This window comes from Lutjanus erythropterus, chromosome 4 (assembly GCF_056507025.1).
Source record: "Lutjanus erythropterus isolate fLutEry1 chromosome 4, fLutEry1.hap2, whole genome shotgun sequence".
NCBI lineage: Eukaryota > Metazoa > Chordata > Actinopteri > Lutjaniformes > Lutjanidae > Lutjanus > Lutjanus erythropterus.
This window is the reverse complement of record NC_139320.1, coordinates 17,843,358-17,860,416: the sequence shown is the minus strand read 5'-3', so window position 1 is coordinate 17,860,416 and position 17,059 is coordinate 17,843,358. Positions and strand designations below refer to the sequence as shown.

Sequence of the window (17,059 nt, the reverse complement as noted above, 5' to 3'; positions counted from 1 at the left end):
TTAATGAATTATGAGAACCCTAATCCAAACTCATCTGTTGAGCAGAAATATTTGAATCAGAGCCTGACACAGAAATGTTTTGAAATAGAAAAAATAAAATCAATAAGATTTAACTTCAGAGATCTTTGCCTCATTGGATGAAAATTTGCAGCTCTGTGGTTCATGACTGTATTCTAGTTTCAAGACAAAGATGTGCAGACTGACTGTACCGTCATGTAAAGTTAAACATTTTAATGGCATGGTTTTACCACATGTGAAGAATGTGTGTATTTTCCAAACTGTAATATTTTATCTGAAAGGTAAATAGTTGGCCCAAAGGACGGGTGTCAAACATATAGCCCATGTGCCAAAACCTACCCGCCAAAGGGTCCAATCTGGCCCACTGGATGAGTTTGCAAAGTCTAAAAAATTTCAGAGTAGGCATTAATTCCAGACAAGAATACAGTCCCCTGAAAAAATAGACTACTTATTGTGGATATATTTAAAAATATTCAACATTGTGCAAAATATTGTTGATCAGCAGCTTGTGCAGAAATATTGGGGGACCCCTTTTGCTAATGCACTAACAACTTTTGATTTGTAAATTGTTTGTAGGGCAGGGGATAATTTAATCATCTTCCTCATCATTGTTGTGTTGTGTGATGATACCAGCATTACAACACAGGATTAGAAATGTATGGAAAATGAAACACTTCTGGGTCTTGAAAAGTTGTACAAATCACAAAGAAGTAAAATACTACATTGTCCAGTTCCAGAATATATAGATTTTTTGTGCATTTGGAGACCCACTGTGATCTGTGTATTATAATGCATAAGTAATGACTGTGGACTGACTGAATGTGTAAAAACAGACTTTGTTTAAATTGTATTTTTTAGGAGATCTCAGACTGTTTTGTAAAGGCATGGTTCAACATTTTCGGAATATAAATCTTTACCCTAAAAAATGGAAAATGTTGCAGGTGTTATGCAATATTATTACTGATCTGGCCTATTTGAAAATAAATTTGGCTGTATGTAGCTCATGAACTAAAATGAGTTTGACACCCCTGGATAAATAGATGGACTAAAGCTTTAAAAACATGCTGTCATAGATTTAAAAAAAAAAAAAATCAGTGTACTAATTTGTTACGGAACTGACGTACATAGGCGAATTATGACATGATTTAATGGATAAGACACCACAGTCTGTCAAGACTAGAAACACAGACAAATTGCATTATTTTTCTTAAACTGAAAAGGAAACTTCAAATTTCTCATCCCCATCCTAAGCACAGCAGGACCAGAGCCAGTGTCCTTCCAGAGCTCCCTGGATGCTTCCGGATTGGGAGAAGCCTCTGAGCTGTTTCCGCCGCCATTGCGGATTTTGGACAGAAGATCAGCCGTAGCCACTGCTATCCATCGATGCAGTGCAGAAAGCACACACAGAAGGGGGATATATTTAACATTTTTACTGACACCAGATTTCGGAAACACGATTAACAACATTGCATCTTGACCTTCTATCGTGTTTTTTTTTTGTTCTCACTGACTGGCTCCGACCTACACATATAGTGAGGAGGTCGTAGCTAGCGCGGTGCTACTGCCTAGCTAAGCTAGCTAGCTGTACGGCTAGAATTTCAGGACTCCGGAGAAGCTCAAGGAAACCACCATGGCTCAAATCCTACCTATCCGCTTCCAGGAGCACCTGCAGGTATGTGAGCAAATCTAAAGGCTCTATAAACACAAGCATCCGTTGATTTCCCGGTGTAACGATCGTTTGACAGCTTGCTAGCTGAGCTAACGTTTAACGTCAATACCCGCAGCAAATGAATGACCTCCCCTCCCCCGTTTAGCCAGCAGCTAACGGCTAGCTTCTCAGGCTAGCGACGCTCATTCATTGCACTGATGCCGTTGCCTAGTCGACTCACCATTAGCCGACGTTAGCTGTCAGTGACGACCATGGGGAGAAACTAGTTAACATATAACACTTGTGCTGACCTTCACTGACAAATTCTTGCGTTATTGAAATACGCATGGCTACATTTCGTTTAGTTCATTTCTATTACATTATCTAGCTAACGGTTGCACCTGGTGTCGTGATTGATGTTGGACTCACGTCATCTAATCGTAGCTATGTAAGATATTTAGTCGACCTGGCTAACATCAAAGTTTATTGCTAGGATGGTTGTTTTGATGCAGCCCCAATTATATTATCACGCGGACCCTGTGCTGATGATGATGTGTCACCGTGTCAGTGATGTATAAAAGCTAACAGGAGCCGTGAACCCGTGGTCAGCTGCAGTCTGACAGGACCCTGTGCCATTTAGCGACATACAGTTAGGTTATGTCACGACAGGGCATTTTTAAAAATTAAGGGTTATTCTAAGGTTATTCTGCAGGGGTTTTATACTGTGAAATGTCACCTCCTGATGTAGCTGTCCGAGGTGAATCAGGTGGTCCACCCAGTCTGTCAAAAATGACATCATTTTTCTCTCTCGCATGCATATACATCATAATTTTCTAGAACACCTGGGAACTGATTAGTGTCAGTTTATACCGCTTCTGACTGTGTGGGATTATTAGATGTGAATGTTCACATTAAAACCTGAAATTCGAGACTGAACCCCACTAGAAACAATTTTCATATATGACTATACACCTTGGATGACCTTTTGCCAAGGGATGATATGCACTCAATTGCAAGTTTGTCAAGCACATCTATATAAAACTAATGTGGCATAATAGATCAGTCATGCAACAAATTCTACTACCATCATGGGTTGTTGTAACATAATAATAATAGTAGTAGTAGTAGGGGTGATGATATGGGTACAGTCAAATATCACAATATTTTTGACCAAATATCTCAGTATCCATATTGCAACAATATTGTAGGGATGTTTATTGGTGCTCTCACCAAATATTATCATAATGAAATTTTTGAATCAGTTATGTGGACATTAGGGCTGCATGATATGGTTTGAAATAAGGATCATTTTAACAGAAATTGCATTATTATTCACAGTTAGTGTAAATTATTATTTTCACTTTTTCTTTTGCAATTTTCATTTTTAATGGAAAAAAAAACTAAAATCATGATTATGTTATATTTGTTCGGGTCTGTACCAAGCAAACATGGTGAACAAGACTTGTGGGCCAGGGCATCTATGCAGTACTACAGTAAATTTGTGGATATTGCACTCAGCCAATGCAGCTTTCAATACAAGGAAAAGACACTTGCGATATAATGGTAGTCACAATAGATCGCAATATCAATATAATAATGATTTATTGCCCAGCCCTAAATAAAAACTGTATTTCCCCCGCCCCCATTAGAGAGGTGTTGATTCAGCTTTTTGATCATTTTGGAAGCTGCAGTTGTGTTGTCTTGTTGATCTGTATTGCATTATACAGAGAGGTGTTTCTGTTATCTAGCCCACACTTGTAAATGGAGTGGACAAAACAATAGAAATACTTGTTTGTTTAATGCAGTACAATAATTAGCTTCAGCTAAGTGTACCTAATAATGTGAAGTCTGTTGTTGTTGTTGTATAACTGAGGCCCCATGTATCTCAAAGACTAACATTGTAGTGTTGAGAGAATTCAGACTAATAATGATCATGAACATGGTTTTAAGAGCCTTTTTACATAACCCAAGGACATTTTACACAAAGAAAACACGACAAGAGAAAGTGGTGTTGATTTGTGCTTGCCTGGGTTTAATGTAGGGCTGCATGTTATGGTAAAAAAGTATATTTTTCCCATAAGAAAAAAAATAACAATTAACATCATGATGTTGTGATATTTGTTGGGGGCTGTACCAAACAAACACATTTTTGTTGCAGCTGGAGAACAAGATTTTTTATGCCAGAGCATCTCTGCAGCACTACAGTACACAGTCTTTTGTCATACATTTTTCCTCTATCAAAAAATTGCAGAGATCTGCCGCCACAGTGTAATTTTGATAATTCCAACGTAGCTACTTTTTGCCCTTAGCTTTGGTTGTCCCAAACATGCTTTAGTACATCTAAAATAAAAAAAACAAAAGTAATCCCCACATTTTTAAAAAAGAACTTGAAATTACTACTTATGAGCTCACTGAAAGTGTTTTATGACTTATATGACTTTTTACTAATTTATGTGTTTTTAGTTTTGGTTGAAATGATTTTATGGATGATGATGCCTTAGTTCTTCTGTTGATAATATATAAAAACTGTGTAAGCTGCTACTAAAACAGGGCATGCATTCTTATCTCAGCTCCAGAACCTGGGAATCAACCCAGCCAACATTGGATTCAGCACTCTAACCATGGAGTCCGACAAATTCATCTGTATAAGGGAAAAAGTGGGTGAGCAGGCCCAGGTTGTCATCATTGATATGGCTGACCCCAACAATCCCATCCGCAGACCCATCTCTGCAGACAGCGCCATCATGAACCCTGCCAGCAAAGTTATTGCCCTGAAAGGTAAGCTTTAGCTAAAATGCGTATCTAGGGCTTTTAGCACATACCTTTATGTGCCACATAGACAGAAGTGTGCTAGGTTTCTGGAAGTACGTAGACTGAAAAGTAAACCATTAAGTTTTGGCTGGTCACACACCATGCTATGGTGCTTTTCTAATACACTGGGTCATTTGTGTAAATTTTGTTTGTGTTGTCAGTCAATTACGTAACTGTCACAGTCTGCTTTTCATTTTTGATGTTCATATGTAGACCACCCCATTTCTGTTTGTCAAAAAAGCTTAAGTAGCTATAGTGTAGTCTAACACATTTAAATAAACAAGACACTGATAGTTGAGGTTGAGTAGCCATAGTAGCAGTGGTAGTAAAATGTCATGCTGTCATGAATGCTTTGTCTATTTTGCTTGTTTTTGCTCTTTTTTCATTTCCTACTGCTTTCTTATGTTTGCAGACGGTGAGTTGAATTTTACATATCATGAGTTGTCAAAGTGTAATCCTGTATGCACTGTCTTGAAATGTTTGCACAGTATTGGTAGAAATTTTAATGAATGCTTGAATTCATAATGATAACACAAGTAGGGCATAGCAAAATTACGAGAGCAGCTAAAGGACTGTATCGTGTTTTTTTTCCCTTTGTTTTTGTGTGTGTGTTTGTCCCATTTGTTACACTGTACATATATTTTATATTACAGCTGACCATTTTCTGAAACATACTATACTTCAAATAAAGCCTTAAAACTAGCTACAGAAAGGTAATTTCATTGAATATCCTGCTTACATGTGTTTTGGTCTAACTAACATTATTGTACGTAATCACAGACTGTATGTCTATGGTGGGAATTTAGTTGAATACATTCTCTTGGTGGTGAAAACCTTCCTACATAGGCAGTGTGAAAAGGACATAAACCTCTTCATTTAAAGGTAGAATATGCAGGATTTGTTGGCTGCTGTTAGTAAATGCACCATTCAAATTTGGCCCCCTGGCTTAACGAATGAGAGAGGGAAAGAGACAGCAGCAATGGTCAGGTGATCTAGAAAGTTAATTAAGAGATGGAGCAGCATTGCTGAGAACAGAGGAGTAAATCAAGAGAAACAAAATGTTATTTGATTGTTTCACAGCGGTTTTGTTCTAAAGCACAAATAAACACGCCCACTGCTCTGTGCAACACCAGATTTTGTGTGGTGTGAGTCCCGGCTTCACACCCTGCTTGTTGTTCATGGTTGGGGCTACACACCACTACTCGAAGACTGACACCCAGAAATGTACCAAACACAGCAAAACGATGAGAATACAAGAAAACTCAGGCACAGGGCAGGATCTATGCTGACACAGACACTATCACACATTTCTACTGGGTCATAAGTGATGATTTAGAGTGATTATGTTGATGAGTCTATACTTTTTTTTTTTTTGTTTGTGTTTTGTTTTTTAGGAAATCCTGCATAGTATGCCTTTAAACTTTTAAGTTTGTGTGTCATTTTGTCAGTCACACCCTGAAGGCATCCACATATCAGAATGCACATCTCCAGAAAACTTTCTTTAAGTGAAAAATATGAATTGAATTTCTAAATTCAAATACTGACAAACCCTGGCATTAGCATAAAGTCAGTTGAATGTTCAGAAATGTTGCAAAGTATTATGAGCCTTGGAAAATGGTTGGTAGTAATGTATAGTATGTATGTATGTTGTAAAATGGCTAAAACATGCAGAAAAATGATACAGTCATTTAAACAAGGGGGGAGTCAAGCAAGCCCTCAAATTTTGGTCTGTTTTAAATTAAACATAGGCCAATATCGACTTGTTGTTTGTTTTGTGGACACATTTGTGTGTGGTAGCCCTTATTTTCATACGAAATGTGTCCCACTGGCCTGTAATGTGAGAATTAAATATATTCTTTATCTCTATTTATAAATGTAATGTCAGCCAACAGAGTCCAGTACATTAATACAGATTTATAGATGATACTTGTTTCTCTATTTTGTTCAAGTATATGCTAATCTAATGTTGGGCAGCCAAACAGAAATGCTAGAATTGTGATTACATTTTGATTTGATGCCAAATTTTCCGTTCATCTACTATAATCAGAAAATATCACACTATGGCACCCCCATTTGTACTATCAAAGAAGACACTGTGGCATGAAGCAAAGCACAGAAAAATGACATGGAGAAAGGCACAGTTACAATAATAAATAAATTATACATATCTATGTACGTAATTATACATAATTTAAGAGAGAAAGCACGAGTAAGAATGTGAAAATGAGCTGAAACTTTGTTTTTTTCTTTTATGCACCATTATTCTGCAGTGTCAGATTTTTGACATTGATGATAATCATGGATTAACCTGTGACACCAGTCTCATAGATCAAATGAATGTGCTGCTGAACACACATGCACTGTCTTGACTGACATGCCCCTGGACACTGTAGAAATCTAAACCAAATAGGGTGGAACAGTGCACAAAATTTTTTTATTTGTTTTGTTCCTCATATTTTGGGTCAAAGTTCAGTATGTTTTTGATACAGCAGGGAAAACAAAAAAAAAATGAAAACAAACGTAAACAAACAACAGTGGATCACTGTCCATAATAAATTAATTCTCACTGGAACATGACTTAATGACTTATTGTCATTAAGAAATAAACTAAATACTTAAAATAAATAAATAAATAATGCTCCACTGTAAGATTCTGACCTGTTAATTCCTGATCTAGTGCTCTTGGAGCAGCACAGGGGTGCCACAATTTTTATATTGAATGGAAAATCAATCGAAATGAGTGAAATTAGGCATATGTTGGAAGACAATAATAACATTTCAAAGATGACATAGCCAGTCTAACACTTAAAAAGAACTCAGAAAGCAGTTAAAATTTAGCAGAATTTATTAATTTATAATGCTAAACACTGTCCGTAAAAAATACTGTGTGCATTAAGAGTCAGTTGAAGCCCTTAATCACAGTCTACAATCGCCAAATTGTACTTTAAATGCTGCTGAAATGAATGCTACTTTGCGCTGTGCACTACAAACCTTACACCTTAATGTACAAAACATGACAACAACTCACTAAATGGTTGACCTTCAAAGAGGATGACAGTGTCTGCGGGTAAAAGACCCAGAGATGACGTTAACTGCCACCCTGCCACACAGTGTGGCTAACATTAGTAGTGCTAGCAGCAGCAGCTCCGCTTACAGGTTTATGCCCGTGTCTGTGCTTAGTGTGGGCACGTTTCTCTAGTCGATTGAATATATATCAGCTTATTCTGTCATAGTCTACATTCAACATTATTTCCATTTTCTAGATTAAAACACTGCTAAACTGTGCTGGTTTTATGAGCTGCCATCTGTCCAACTTTGCTGATATAAACATCCAGGGTTGCCTAGGTGATTAGGGCATACGCGCTGGGTGGGAGGGGCTGCCGTCTGACAGTGCTGCAACCCCGACTAGTGGCAGGTGGCTGCATTAAATCTTAGAGGCAGATAACTGCCATCGTGCATGAGTGAAATATTGAGAAATAGTTTAAACAACTAGTATTTCTCTGGCGGCTAGCGAGGGTGGGGACGTTTAATCGTATAGTCCACTAATCGCGTGCATTCCTAGACATAGCAAAGCTTGTCGGCTGTTATATTGAACTTGATGACCATATGAACAGTCTTTTTAAAGAAAAAATTGAAAAATTAAATGACAGTTGGCAGTTAAACAAGGCATTAAAAAATGATCTGTTCATTGGTAATTAAACAGTGGCATAGACATACGTGCTAAGAGAACAATGTTTGAATTGAAAAATCAAATGGAATCATCAAAAGTTGTAGAAATCAAGCACTTCGACTAGATGCTTAAATCCTGTATTCTGTAGCCTGGTATGGTCATATATACACAGAGATAACAGCCCTATAGCATTAGTTATTGCTTTAGTCTGAATCAGTAGTGAGAGGCTGTCTGAACGCTGTGGGGAGAGGGACTCGCCTTCAACTCCACTAATCGCCACATTCACGTGATTGTTAATAACGTGTTTGAATTGTTTCTGCACACAAACCCAACCTCAGTTGAACAATGTCGACACACAGTTTGACACTAATCTTTGTCCATTTTCACTGTAACTAACTGGTAACTAACATAGGCTTGTCTGTCTGGGCTAAGCAAACTAGCATGCTACAGGTGATACACAACATCTGGTGCACTGACTTAAACATTCCAGGGATAACGCTAGAATTTCTGTTCAGTTTGTGCCAGTCATACGTATTAATAGACTGTTTTGACACTTTGAGTCACATGGTGTACCAACAAGGAAGTCGACCAAATACACCGTACCGAACAGTTCACACCAGCTCATACCAATTTTTTATACTGTATTTGTGTCCTAGACTAATTACTGATTTTCAGTTCATTTCTTTTCGCTGTATTTTACTTTAGCAGCATAGTTTTCAATGCACTATTCACACAGCATACCAAAGCATTTGCTCAAAAATGTCACCATAGCTCACTTTGATTGTTAGGCATTGTCATTGGTATGCTTTATTAACAGTTAAGTATATGTTTTAGCTGTATTGAGGCTTGCTTGGGTCTGATTGAATCTAAAATAAATGTTTTGGGCCCAAAGAATTGCAGTGTCTTTCCTCCAATGAGACTGAACTGGTGGGAGGGGGAAAAAAACAACAACAACAACAAAAAAAAAAACAGAATGGGTGTGAGTGCATCCGTCCAGCATCTTTCCCATCATCACATATGTTTGTGTGCTTTGTGGTCTTCTTTTGCTAATCTGCATTCAGACCCAACCCAAATTCCCACATCCCTCATTTTAGGATTAAATTTTGATGTGAATCCCTTAAGAGCTACAGCAACATGCCTGGAGTTTCATCTCTCTAGTAGGTGGTGGGGGTGGAGGGCTGGACACAAGCCACAAAGCCTCATTTTGACTGCACTGGGCACCATGTTTTTCTGCAGACATTGGTTCCTCATTGATCTGGCTTTGGTTGAAAAGATCAACAGTGAATTGAACCACTGTATCAAAACAATGTGGAATGCCATTGTGGATCCAGTTTAGAACCACAGAAACAGTCGTGGTGGTAGTAATATCTTTAAGCAAGTATCCAGACCTAAAATAGCACTGTGTTAAAAAACGCAAGAGGCTTCATTGATTTGGGTGTAATTTTACAAGTATAATTAATACAATGAAACTGGATTCAGAAAATCCAGTTTAAGTAATAGGTTTACAGATTTAAAGGCTAATCAGACACCATAACACTGAGCAGCATTTTATGTTCTATGAGACAGGATTTTATATAACTTTGGAAAATAATCACAGTGACAATCAATTAAATCATTAAATGTCCATTGCAATAATTGTAAGCTCAACTGTAGCAACTCCCCATTCACATTGCGTATTAATGTACTTGACATCTGCACCTGCCCATATTTAGCCAATGCAGTGCCTCACATTACGACACAAAAGTTGGGCCATGTTCAACTTTTTTGTCGCCCTCTCTTGCTGTGTCAACACAGTGGCCTAATTGAAATGAAAGAGGAGGCTGCATTTTTTTGATGCAGTGCTAATGTCAGTCTGAATACAGTCTAGTCTGAGTTACTTATTAAAAAATCTTATAAATGGCTTCAAATTTTTCAGTTCACATTATCACAAGAGGTTTGCATATTGAGCCTCAATGGAATGGGTTTCTCATTAAGAGTTTATTGCATCAGACCTAACTGAATGCAGATCCACCACCAAAGTGGTTGTCCTTTTGTCGGTCTTGCCTCTTGTTTTGACACTGGTACTGGCTTTTCGTATGGTCCTTTGGTGTTACTCAAACCAAACCCTGACTACCAGCATTTCTCCAGCAATTGGAGTTTGGTATTCCCAGATGCTATGTTAACTCCCAAAGTCTGCTGTGGATTGTGTGTGGTAGCTTTAGTCACTAGAATAATTTTGTGTTTTTTTTTACTATCATTATTACTATCAATTTTTTGAGGGGGTGGGCAGGTTACAGCATTGTCTCTGTATGTTAACCTTATCTTTTAATCTTTTCAGCTGCAAAAACCCTGCAGATCTTCAATATTGAGATGAAGAGCAAGATGAAGGCTCACACGATGACAGATGACGTGACCTTCTGGAAGTGGATCTCCCTCAACACTGTTGCCCTGGTCACAGACAACGCAGTCTACCATTGGAGCATGGAGGGTGACTCTCAGCCAATCAAAGTCTTCGACCGTCACTCCAGCCTGGCAGGTTGCCAGATCATCAACTATCGCACTGACGCTAAACAGAAGTGGTTGCTGCTTATTGGCATTTCAGCACAGGTGAATAAACTGTTTGAAGAGCTGCTTCAACTGGATGAATCCTGATAATTTTGACAAGATATTGTTAACGCATTTTCCTAAATATTATTATTTATCTAATTTTCAGGATTGTTGCACTGGAGAACAGCAGTGCAACAGTTTAATAATATTCTACATGATCTTACTTGCCCAATAATCTACAGTATAAAAAGGTTTTGTGATTAATTGATCACATGTAGTTTACCCTACCAAGAAGTGTAATACAAAAATGCTTCACTCTTTGGCATATGAAGATATACTTGTATTAGATGTTGTAGATTAAGTTTTAATGTCAGAGCAGAGTAAGAGAAATATACCTAAAGATGTTAATGTGACTATAAATTCCAGATGACTTTGAGCTTTGTCCAAACTTGTGGGCTTTCTCTCCTCTTCAGCAAAACCGTGTCGTCGGAGCCATGCAGCTGTACTCAGTGGACAGGAAGGTGTCTCAGCCCATCGAGGGGCATGCTGCTGGTTTTGCACAATTCAAGATGGAGGGCAACACTGAAGAGTCAACTCTGTTCTGCTTTGCTGTGCGAGGACAGGCAGGAGGAAAAGTAAGATTTAGTAGCACTACACAGTCTCAGGCTGACAGTTGCAAAAATAAACAGATCAGGATTTACTTGTTTAAAAAGTGAAAATCAGTAGCAAGTAGAAATGTATTTGGGAGCATGTTGAATCCAAATCAGATTTAGCACATACTAAAAACTTTAAAAGAGATCCTTGTAACCTGACGTTGTCTCCTTTTGTCTCAATGTCTTTTTGCTCCTAGCTACATATTATTGAAGTGGGGACTCCGCCGACTGGGAACCAGCCATTTCCAAAAAAAGCTGTGGATGTTTTCTTTCCTCCAGAAGCCCAGAATGATTTCCCTGTGGCCATGCAGGTACAAAAGCTACTTACACAGAGACATGTTGAGCCTGTATTTGTCACCTGCTTGTCTTTGCTCTGTCAGCAAAACTCCCTTCTCCTCTGGTGCCAAACAATGCTGTCCCTTGCTTATATGTCTGCCTTTTCTTGAAATGAGTATAAACAAAAACAAAAGTTGTTTAGACTCAGTGGGGATAGCATTAAGCAGGTGCAATACAATATCAAGGAATCAAGGAGTCAAGGTCATTTATTACTATCATGATACAACACAGGGCTTTACAATGAAATTGAGAATGGAATAAGAAAATTATAATAATAAAATCTAAAACAGTATATAGAACAGTTATTTTCATATATGCTCATACACATATACATCCAGGATATAATTCTGTAGTGCATTTTTTTTTAACTTGGATCAGGTTAAATGTAAACAGTAGCAACAAGATGGTGATGATAATATGGTTGACAGCTTTACATTAAACGTTCAGCATCTGGAAAACATTATCTATCAACTTAAACTGCATTTGTCCATGAAGCATCATTGATGTAAACACTGAGTCCTCCTCTTAGCAGAGTCTTGTGTGTTGCATCCTGTCAGCTTGGAGCATGATCCTCCTGTCAAGTGCAACACCTTGATCCTAGATATTGTGGCACAGGTCACAGCAGTCTCTGGTTTCCTGTTGTTTGACCAGCCTGAGTCCCATTTCGTCCATTTCATGTTCCCAGCCAGACATCATCCAGGTGCAGCCTGACTCTTATCCCTGCTCACCTCCACTCCTCCTGGGGTATCTGCCGTAGGGCATCCAGACTTAAGTGTCTGAATGATGCCGACTGCATTTGTTGAATTTCTCAGGGTCCACTGCTCTTTAATCCAAGACCCATACTTCTTTTCTAATGCCTACAAGTGCATTTCTGTGTTAAGTAATATCTGTCTCAGCAATAAAACTGAAAAATAACAGATAAAAGGAGAAAGCACTGAATTTGAAGAAGCCACCAGCCGCTGCATCTACATATACAGCCATGTACAATACAGTGTGTTGACGTGTTTGTTCCATTTGAGCAAGCTGTTCTGAACTCCCCCTTAGTTTATGACATCATACTAGGAAGTGACCACACTTCATTAGCTTCAAGTTCAATGTCTTTGCACTTTGATAATGATGTTTTTGTTTATTGCTTACACTTTCTAACCAGATTTCTCTTTCTGTACCTCTAGATCAGTTCCAAGCAAGATGTAGTCTTTCTCATCACCAAATACGGCTACATCCACCTGTATGACCTGGAGACTGGAACTTGTATCTACATGAACAGGATCAGCGGGGAGACCATTTTTGTCACTGCACCCCATGAGCCTACTGCTGGTATCATTGGAGTCAACAGGAAAGGACAGGTAGTCTAATGTGCCCACATGGCCCTCCATCCTTTTATTGGAGTGAAATTTGTGTTGAGACTCTTAACACTCCTACAGTTCATACAGAGCAGGTCTAGACCATACTCTTTATATTATTATTTAGAGAGACCCAACAGTTACCACCAAGAGTAAGCACTAGTACAATGAGTTTAATTCAAATGAATATATATGACTTCGAAATTAATGACATGATGATGGATACCTCAAGCTATGTAACGATGTATTGCAAGTTTGACAAAATAATTTCTGTTGCAAAGTAGGGCTCTCAGATTAAATATAAATTGGAATTATTATTCATTAAAGACGTACTATGTAGGATTTTCATAAAGAAAACAATGTGGAAACTCAAAAAAATTCCTCCTAGCCATCACTGACCCGCTAGAAGTGTGTGGTGGCGTCTGTATCTGCAGACACCCTGCCCTTTTCTTTTTGCAATTTCTCAGTTTACTACAATAGAGTTGTTTCTTGGCTTCAGCCTTTGGGCACTCTGCTGCATTCACACAAAATCCAATGGTGTAATGCAGGTGTGGGCATGTATATGTTTCACTGTGGTTATGTTTTAAATAGTGCTGTCAATCGATTCAAATATTTAATCACGATTGTATGAATGTCTGTAGTTAAACGCGATTAATTGCAAATTAATCAAACTTTTTTTATTTGTTCAAAATGTACCGTAAAGGGATATTAACCAAAAACAATTACAGATATTGTTACTGCACACCGACACACTGGGGAGATGAAGAGGGAGTGATTTACAATAATGCAGTTATTAATAAACTTTGACAGCCCCAGTTCTAATTCACAATCAGAAAATGTTTTATTTCTTTGAATCACTGCATTGTTTGCTGGTCCTTCACTTTATTCACTTTCTAACTCTGCAGACCAATGTTGCTGTTTCTCTCTTTTGTTGAATGAGGGAGGAGAGGCCAACTTTGAATAATGCATTTACAAATAACAACTGACAAATCCTGCATATTCTACCTTTAAATATTTTACAGACACCAGAAAATGAGTCCCTTCAAGATCTGACATTTTGAAGCAATGACTTCCTGCAGGTTGCAAACGGATACAAAGTTTACTTCTGAATCATGTTTCAGCTTGATACTGTATGCATGTCTGTATGCATTCTAGACTGTTGTTGATGAAATTTTGCCGGTGATTCACTTTCCCTGTGGTACGGCAGCCCTTTTGGATGTCAGCGTGAGTCCTTAGGTGTTGTCCTGTGACCTTGACTGAGGAAATCTCTGAAAATAACAGGCTGTAGCAGCATCTTCGGTGTCAGGCAGCATGTGACACTCACAGCAGGAGGGCTAATCTTGGCCCGGCAGACTACAAAATCTAATCCTGTTATTGCTCTTGGCTCTCACCTGAAGTCTACCGTACACTGTACGGCTCAGTATGTCACACACACACTTCACACTAAATGTAACACTGCACGCGACAATGCTCTAATCCCTCTTTGTAATTTTGGAATAGGACAAGTACATGTCCTAGGATTTCAGTCACTTAAATCTATTTTTGCATTTGAAGGTAGAAACAAAAAACAAGCCAACATTTCATTAAAAGTGCACCGTTCATTCAGATTGTTGCAAATAATTCTTGGTATTTGCACTCACTTGCATGGAGCAGCATTTGTGGTACCCATCCTAGGATGAATTACTACAGATGTTCTGCGTAAAGAATGACTCCCTCTGGATTAGGGTTACACAATTACTCGGAAATTTATTGAAATTCCTGCAGTTTTCAAATCGCAAGAGGTGCAGTATTTGTTAAAAGTAAACTGTGTGTCAAAAGCTATTTAAATTGGACAGGTTCCTGCAAAGAAAAAAAAAATCACACCATAGTCATTTTAACATATTATACATACTCTGGATATTTATGTCTTAATGCTGTCACCATGGAAGTGGTGTTTTTTTTTTTTTTTTTTTTTTTGAATAGACTGAGGACTAAAATACATAAAAATATAACATGAGCACTGATTTTTTTTACCCTCAGGAATAAATCCCATCCATTGGGTGTCCTCTGTTGTGTACAGATAGTAAAGCATGCAAATGTGCTTTTTCCAGGTGTTGTCAGTGTGTGTGGAGGAGGAAAACATCATTCCCTACATCACCAATGTACTCCAGAACCATGACCTGGCTCTCCGCATGGCCGTCCGCAACAACCTAGCTGGTGCTGAGGAGCTGTTTGCCCGCAAATTTAACACCCTGTTTGCAGCGGGGAATTACTCAGAAGCTGCCAAGGTGGCGGCCAACGCACCCAAGGTACTGCCAGTGAGCTGTCATGCACTCAGAGCAGGGTCAAACAACGTGACATTACTCACAGTTCAACTAATACAAGCTCAGACCGTTAAGACTAAGCAGATTTATATAGCTTAGTGTGACAATTAACACCCAGAGGCACTGTATATGTAAAACAAGTTTTAATTTACATACCAACATAGTTAAAAACAATTAAATTATTAAATTAATTATATGAGACTTTTTTAAATCATCTGCAATGATTGAAGAGTTTCTGAAAGGAAGATGACATAAAGCTCAATTTACTACAGTCTCTAATGTTCACATAATGTAACTCTACAACGCTGTCTTCTATGCAATGCTCAAAGGTCATTTTCGCAAATTGTATCTTCCCAATGTCATGTAATTATCGTGTCTATCAATCCATCTTTCCTCTCCAGGGCATCCTTCGGACCCCAGAAACCATCCGTCGGTTCCAGAGTGTTCCAGCTCAACCAGGCCAGACTTCTCCCTTGCTGCAATACTTTGGCATCTTGCTGGATCAAGGCCAGCTCAATAAGTTCGAGTCTCTGGAGCTGTGCAGGCCTGTCCTCCAGCAGGGCCGCAAACAGCTGCTAGAAAAATGGTTGAAAGAGGACAAGGTAGGTGTCCAGCACTTGTTTTGATTGTGGACAGTGTTTATCTTCTCAGGAATTATTTTTACCAATCATGTTGTGAAAAAAATCTATTCAGACACACATCTGCTCTTTGGAAAATAGTCAGCAGCAGTTATGCAGTGATGATGTTATCAGAAAACTAAATGGACTATCTTTTCTGTATAAGGAAAACTTACCTTTATGGCTTTGTTTTAGGTTGCATAAACACTGAAAATAAATAATTAAACTTTTTTCAACCAATTTTCCTCTTATTTATAAAAGATACTTGAAATATGGCGGAATAATAATATGTCATTTTTTTCAAAATGTTATGGGAAAATATTACACATACAGGTTTTGGCAGAGATGTTTCACAGTGGAACATTGTCCAGTTTTCTGCATGGAAGTGTGCCACAATGGGTCTGAGTTTTCCTAGGACAAGCTTGAAAATCCCAAATATAAAGCCCGATTGACTGAAGATGTTAACAGTTGGATTCTAAAAACATTTATTTACATAATAAACATCTAGCTATTCATACTTTGATGCCAAATATGGTCTGATAAATCTACTGAAAAGTATCAAAAAAATGAAAAATGTGAAGGAACCCTGATTATCACTTTACTGCTGGTTTCAATTATGTTTGGGTTTTTTGGAGCATACAGTCATTTGTGGTTTTGGGAAAACTGGCTAGTAAATTTTAGGCAAGAGCATTTTTGTACAATAATGGGATCAGAATCAATTTGAAAGACAGTGTGGTGCTTCCATTAAATGTGACTCATTTCAGACTCAGCAAGTCCCTGTTCTGTCAAACACAACATCCATGCCAAGGCTTAAGGATAACACAGAAATGCCATTTTTCTCATGTTGTTAGAGTTCTAAGTTCACCTGTGCTATTTCTCTAATTTACTCGTCTTGTTTCCTTAGATAGACCCTATATTGCTTGTAATGGCTCTCTCTCTCTGTGTGTTATTACAGCTGGAGTGCTCTGAGGAGCTTGGAGACTTGGTGAAGTCTGTAGATCCTACTCTTGCCCTCAGTGTCTACCTCAGAGCAAACGTCCCCAATAAAGTCATTCAGTGCTTTGCAGAGACTGGACAGTTCCAGAAGATTGTCCTCTATGCCAAGAAGGTTGGTAATGTTGTGATCTGTGTTTT

At 38.3% G+C, this 17,059-nt stretch overlaps 1 protein-coding gene across 3 annotated transcripts in view; it reads left to right on the top strand.

The window, feature by feature from the left end:
- Positions 1–1,328: 1,328 nt before the first annotated feature.
- LOC146328271 (clathrin heavy chain 1-like) overlaps positions 1,329–17,059 on the top strand; it is a 33,926-nt gene continuing 18,195 nt past the window's right edge. For 2 of the 3 annotated variants that reach the window (XM_084717179.1, XM_084717178.1), the window contains exons 1-9: positions 1,331–1,690; positions 4,237–4,444; positions 10,465–10,733; positions 11,147–11,308; positions 11,524–11,637; positions 12,835–13,008; positions 15,096–15,293; positions 15,710–15,910; positions 16,881–17,033. In XM_084717179.1, coding sequence (XP_084573305.1) covers positions 1,649–1,690; positions 4,237–4,444; positions 10,465–10,733; positions 11,147–11,308; positions 11,524–11,637; positions 12,835–13,008; positions 15,096–15,293; positions 15,710–15,910; positions 16,881–17,033 — 1,521 coding nt within the window. In that variant the 5' untranslated portion in view covers positions 1,331–1,648. Of the gene's footprint in view, positions 1,691–4,236; positions 4,445–10,464; positions 10,734–11,146; positions 11,309–11,523; positions 11,638–12,834; positions 13,009–15,095; positions 15,294–15,709; positions 15,911–16,880; positions 17,034–17,059 lie in introns of all 3 variants that reach the window. The other variant, XM_084717180.1, reaches the window with a different exon arrangement.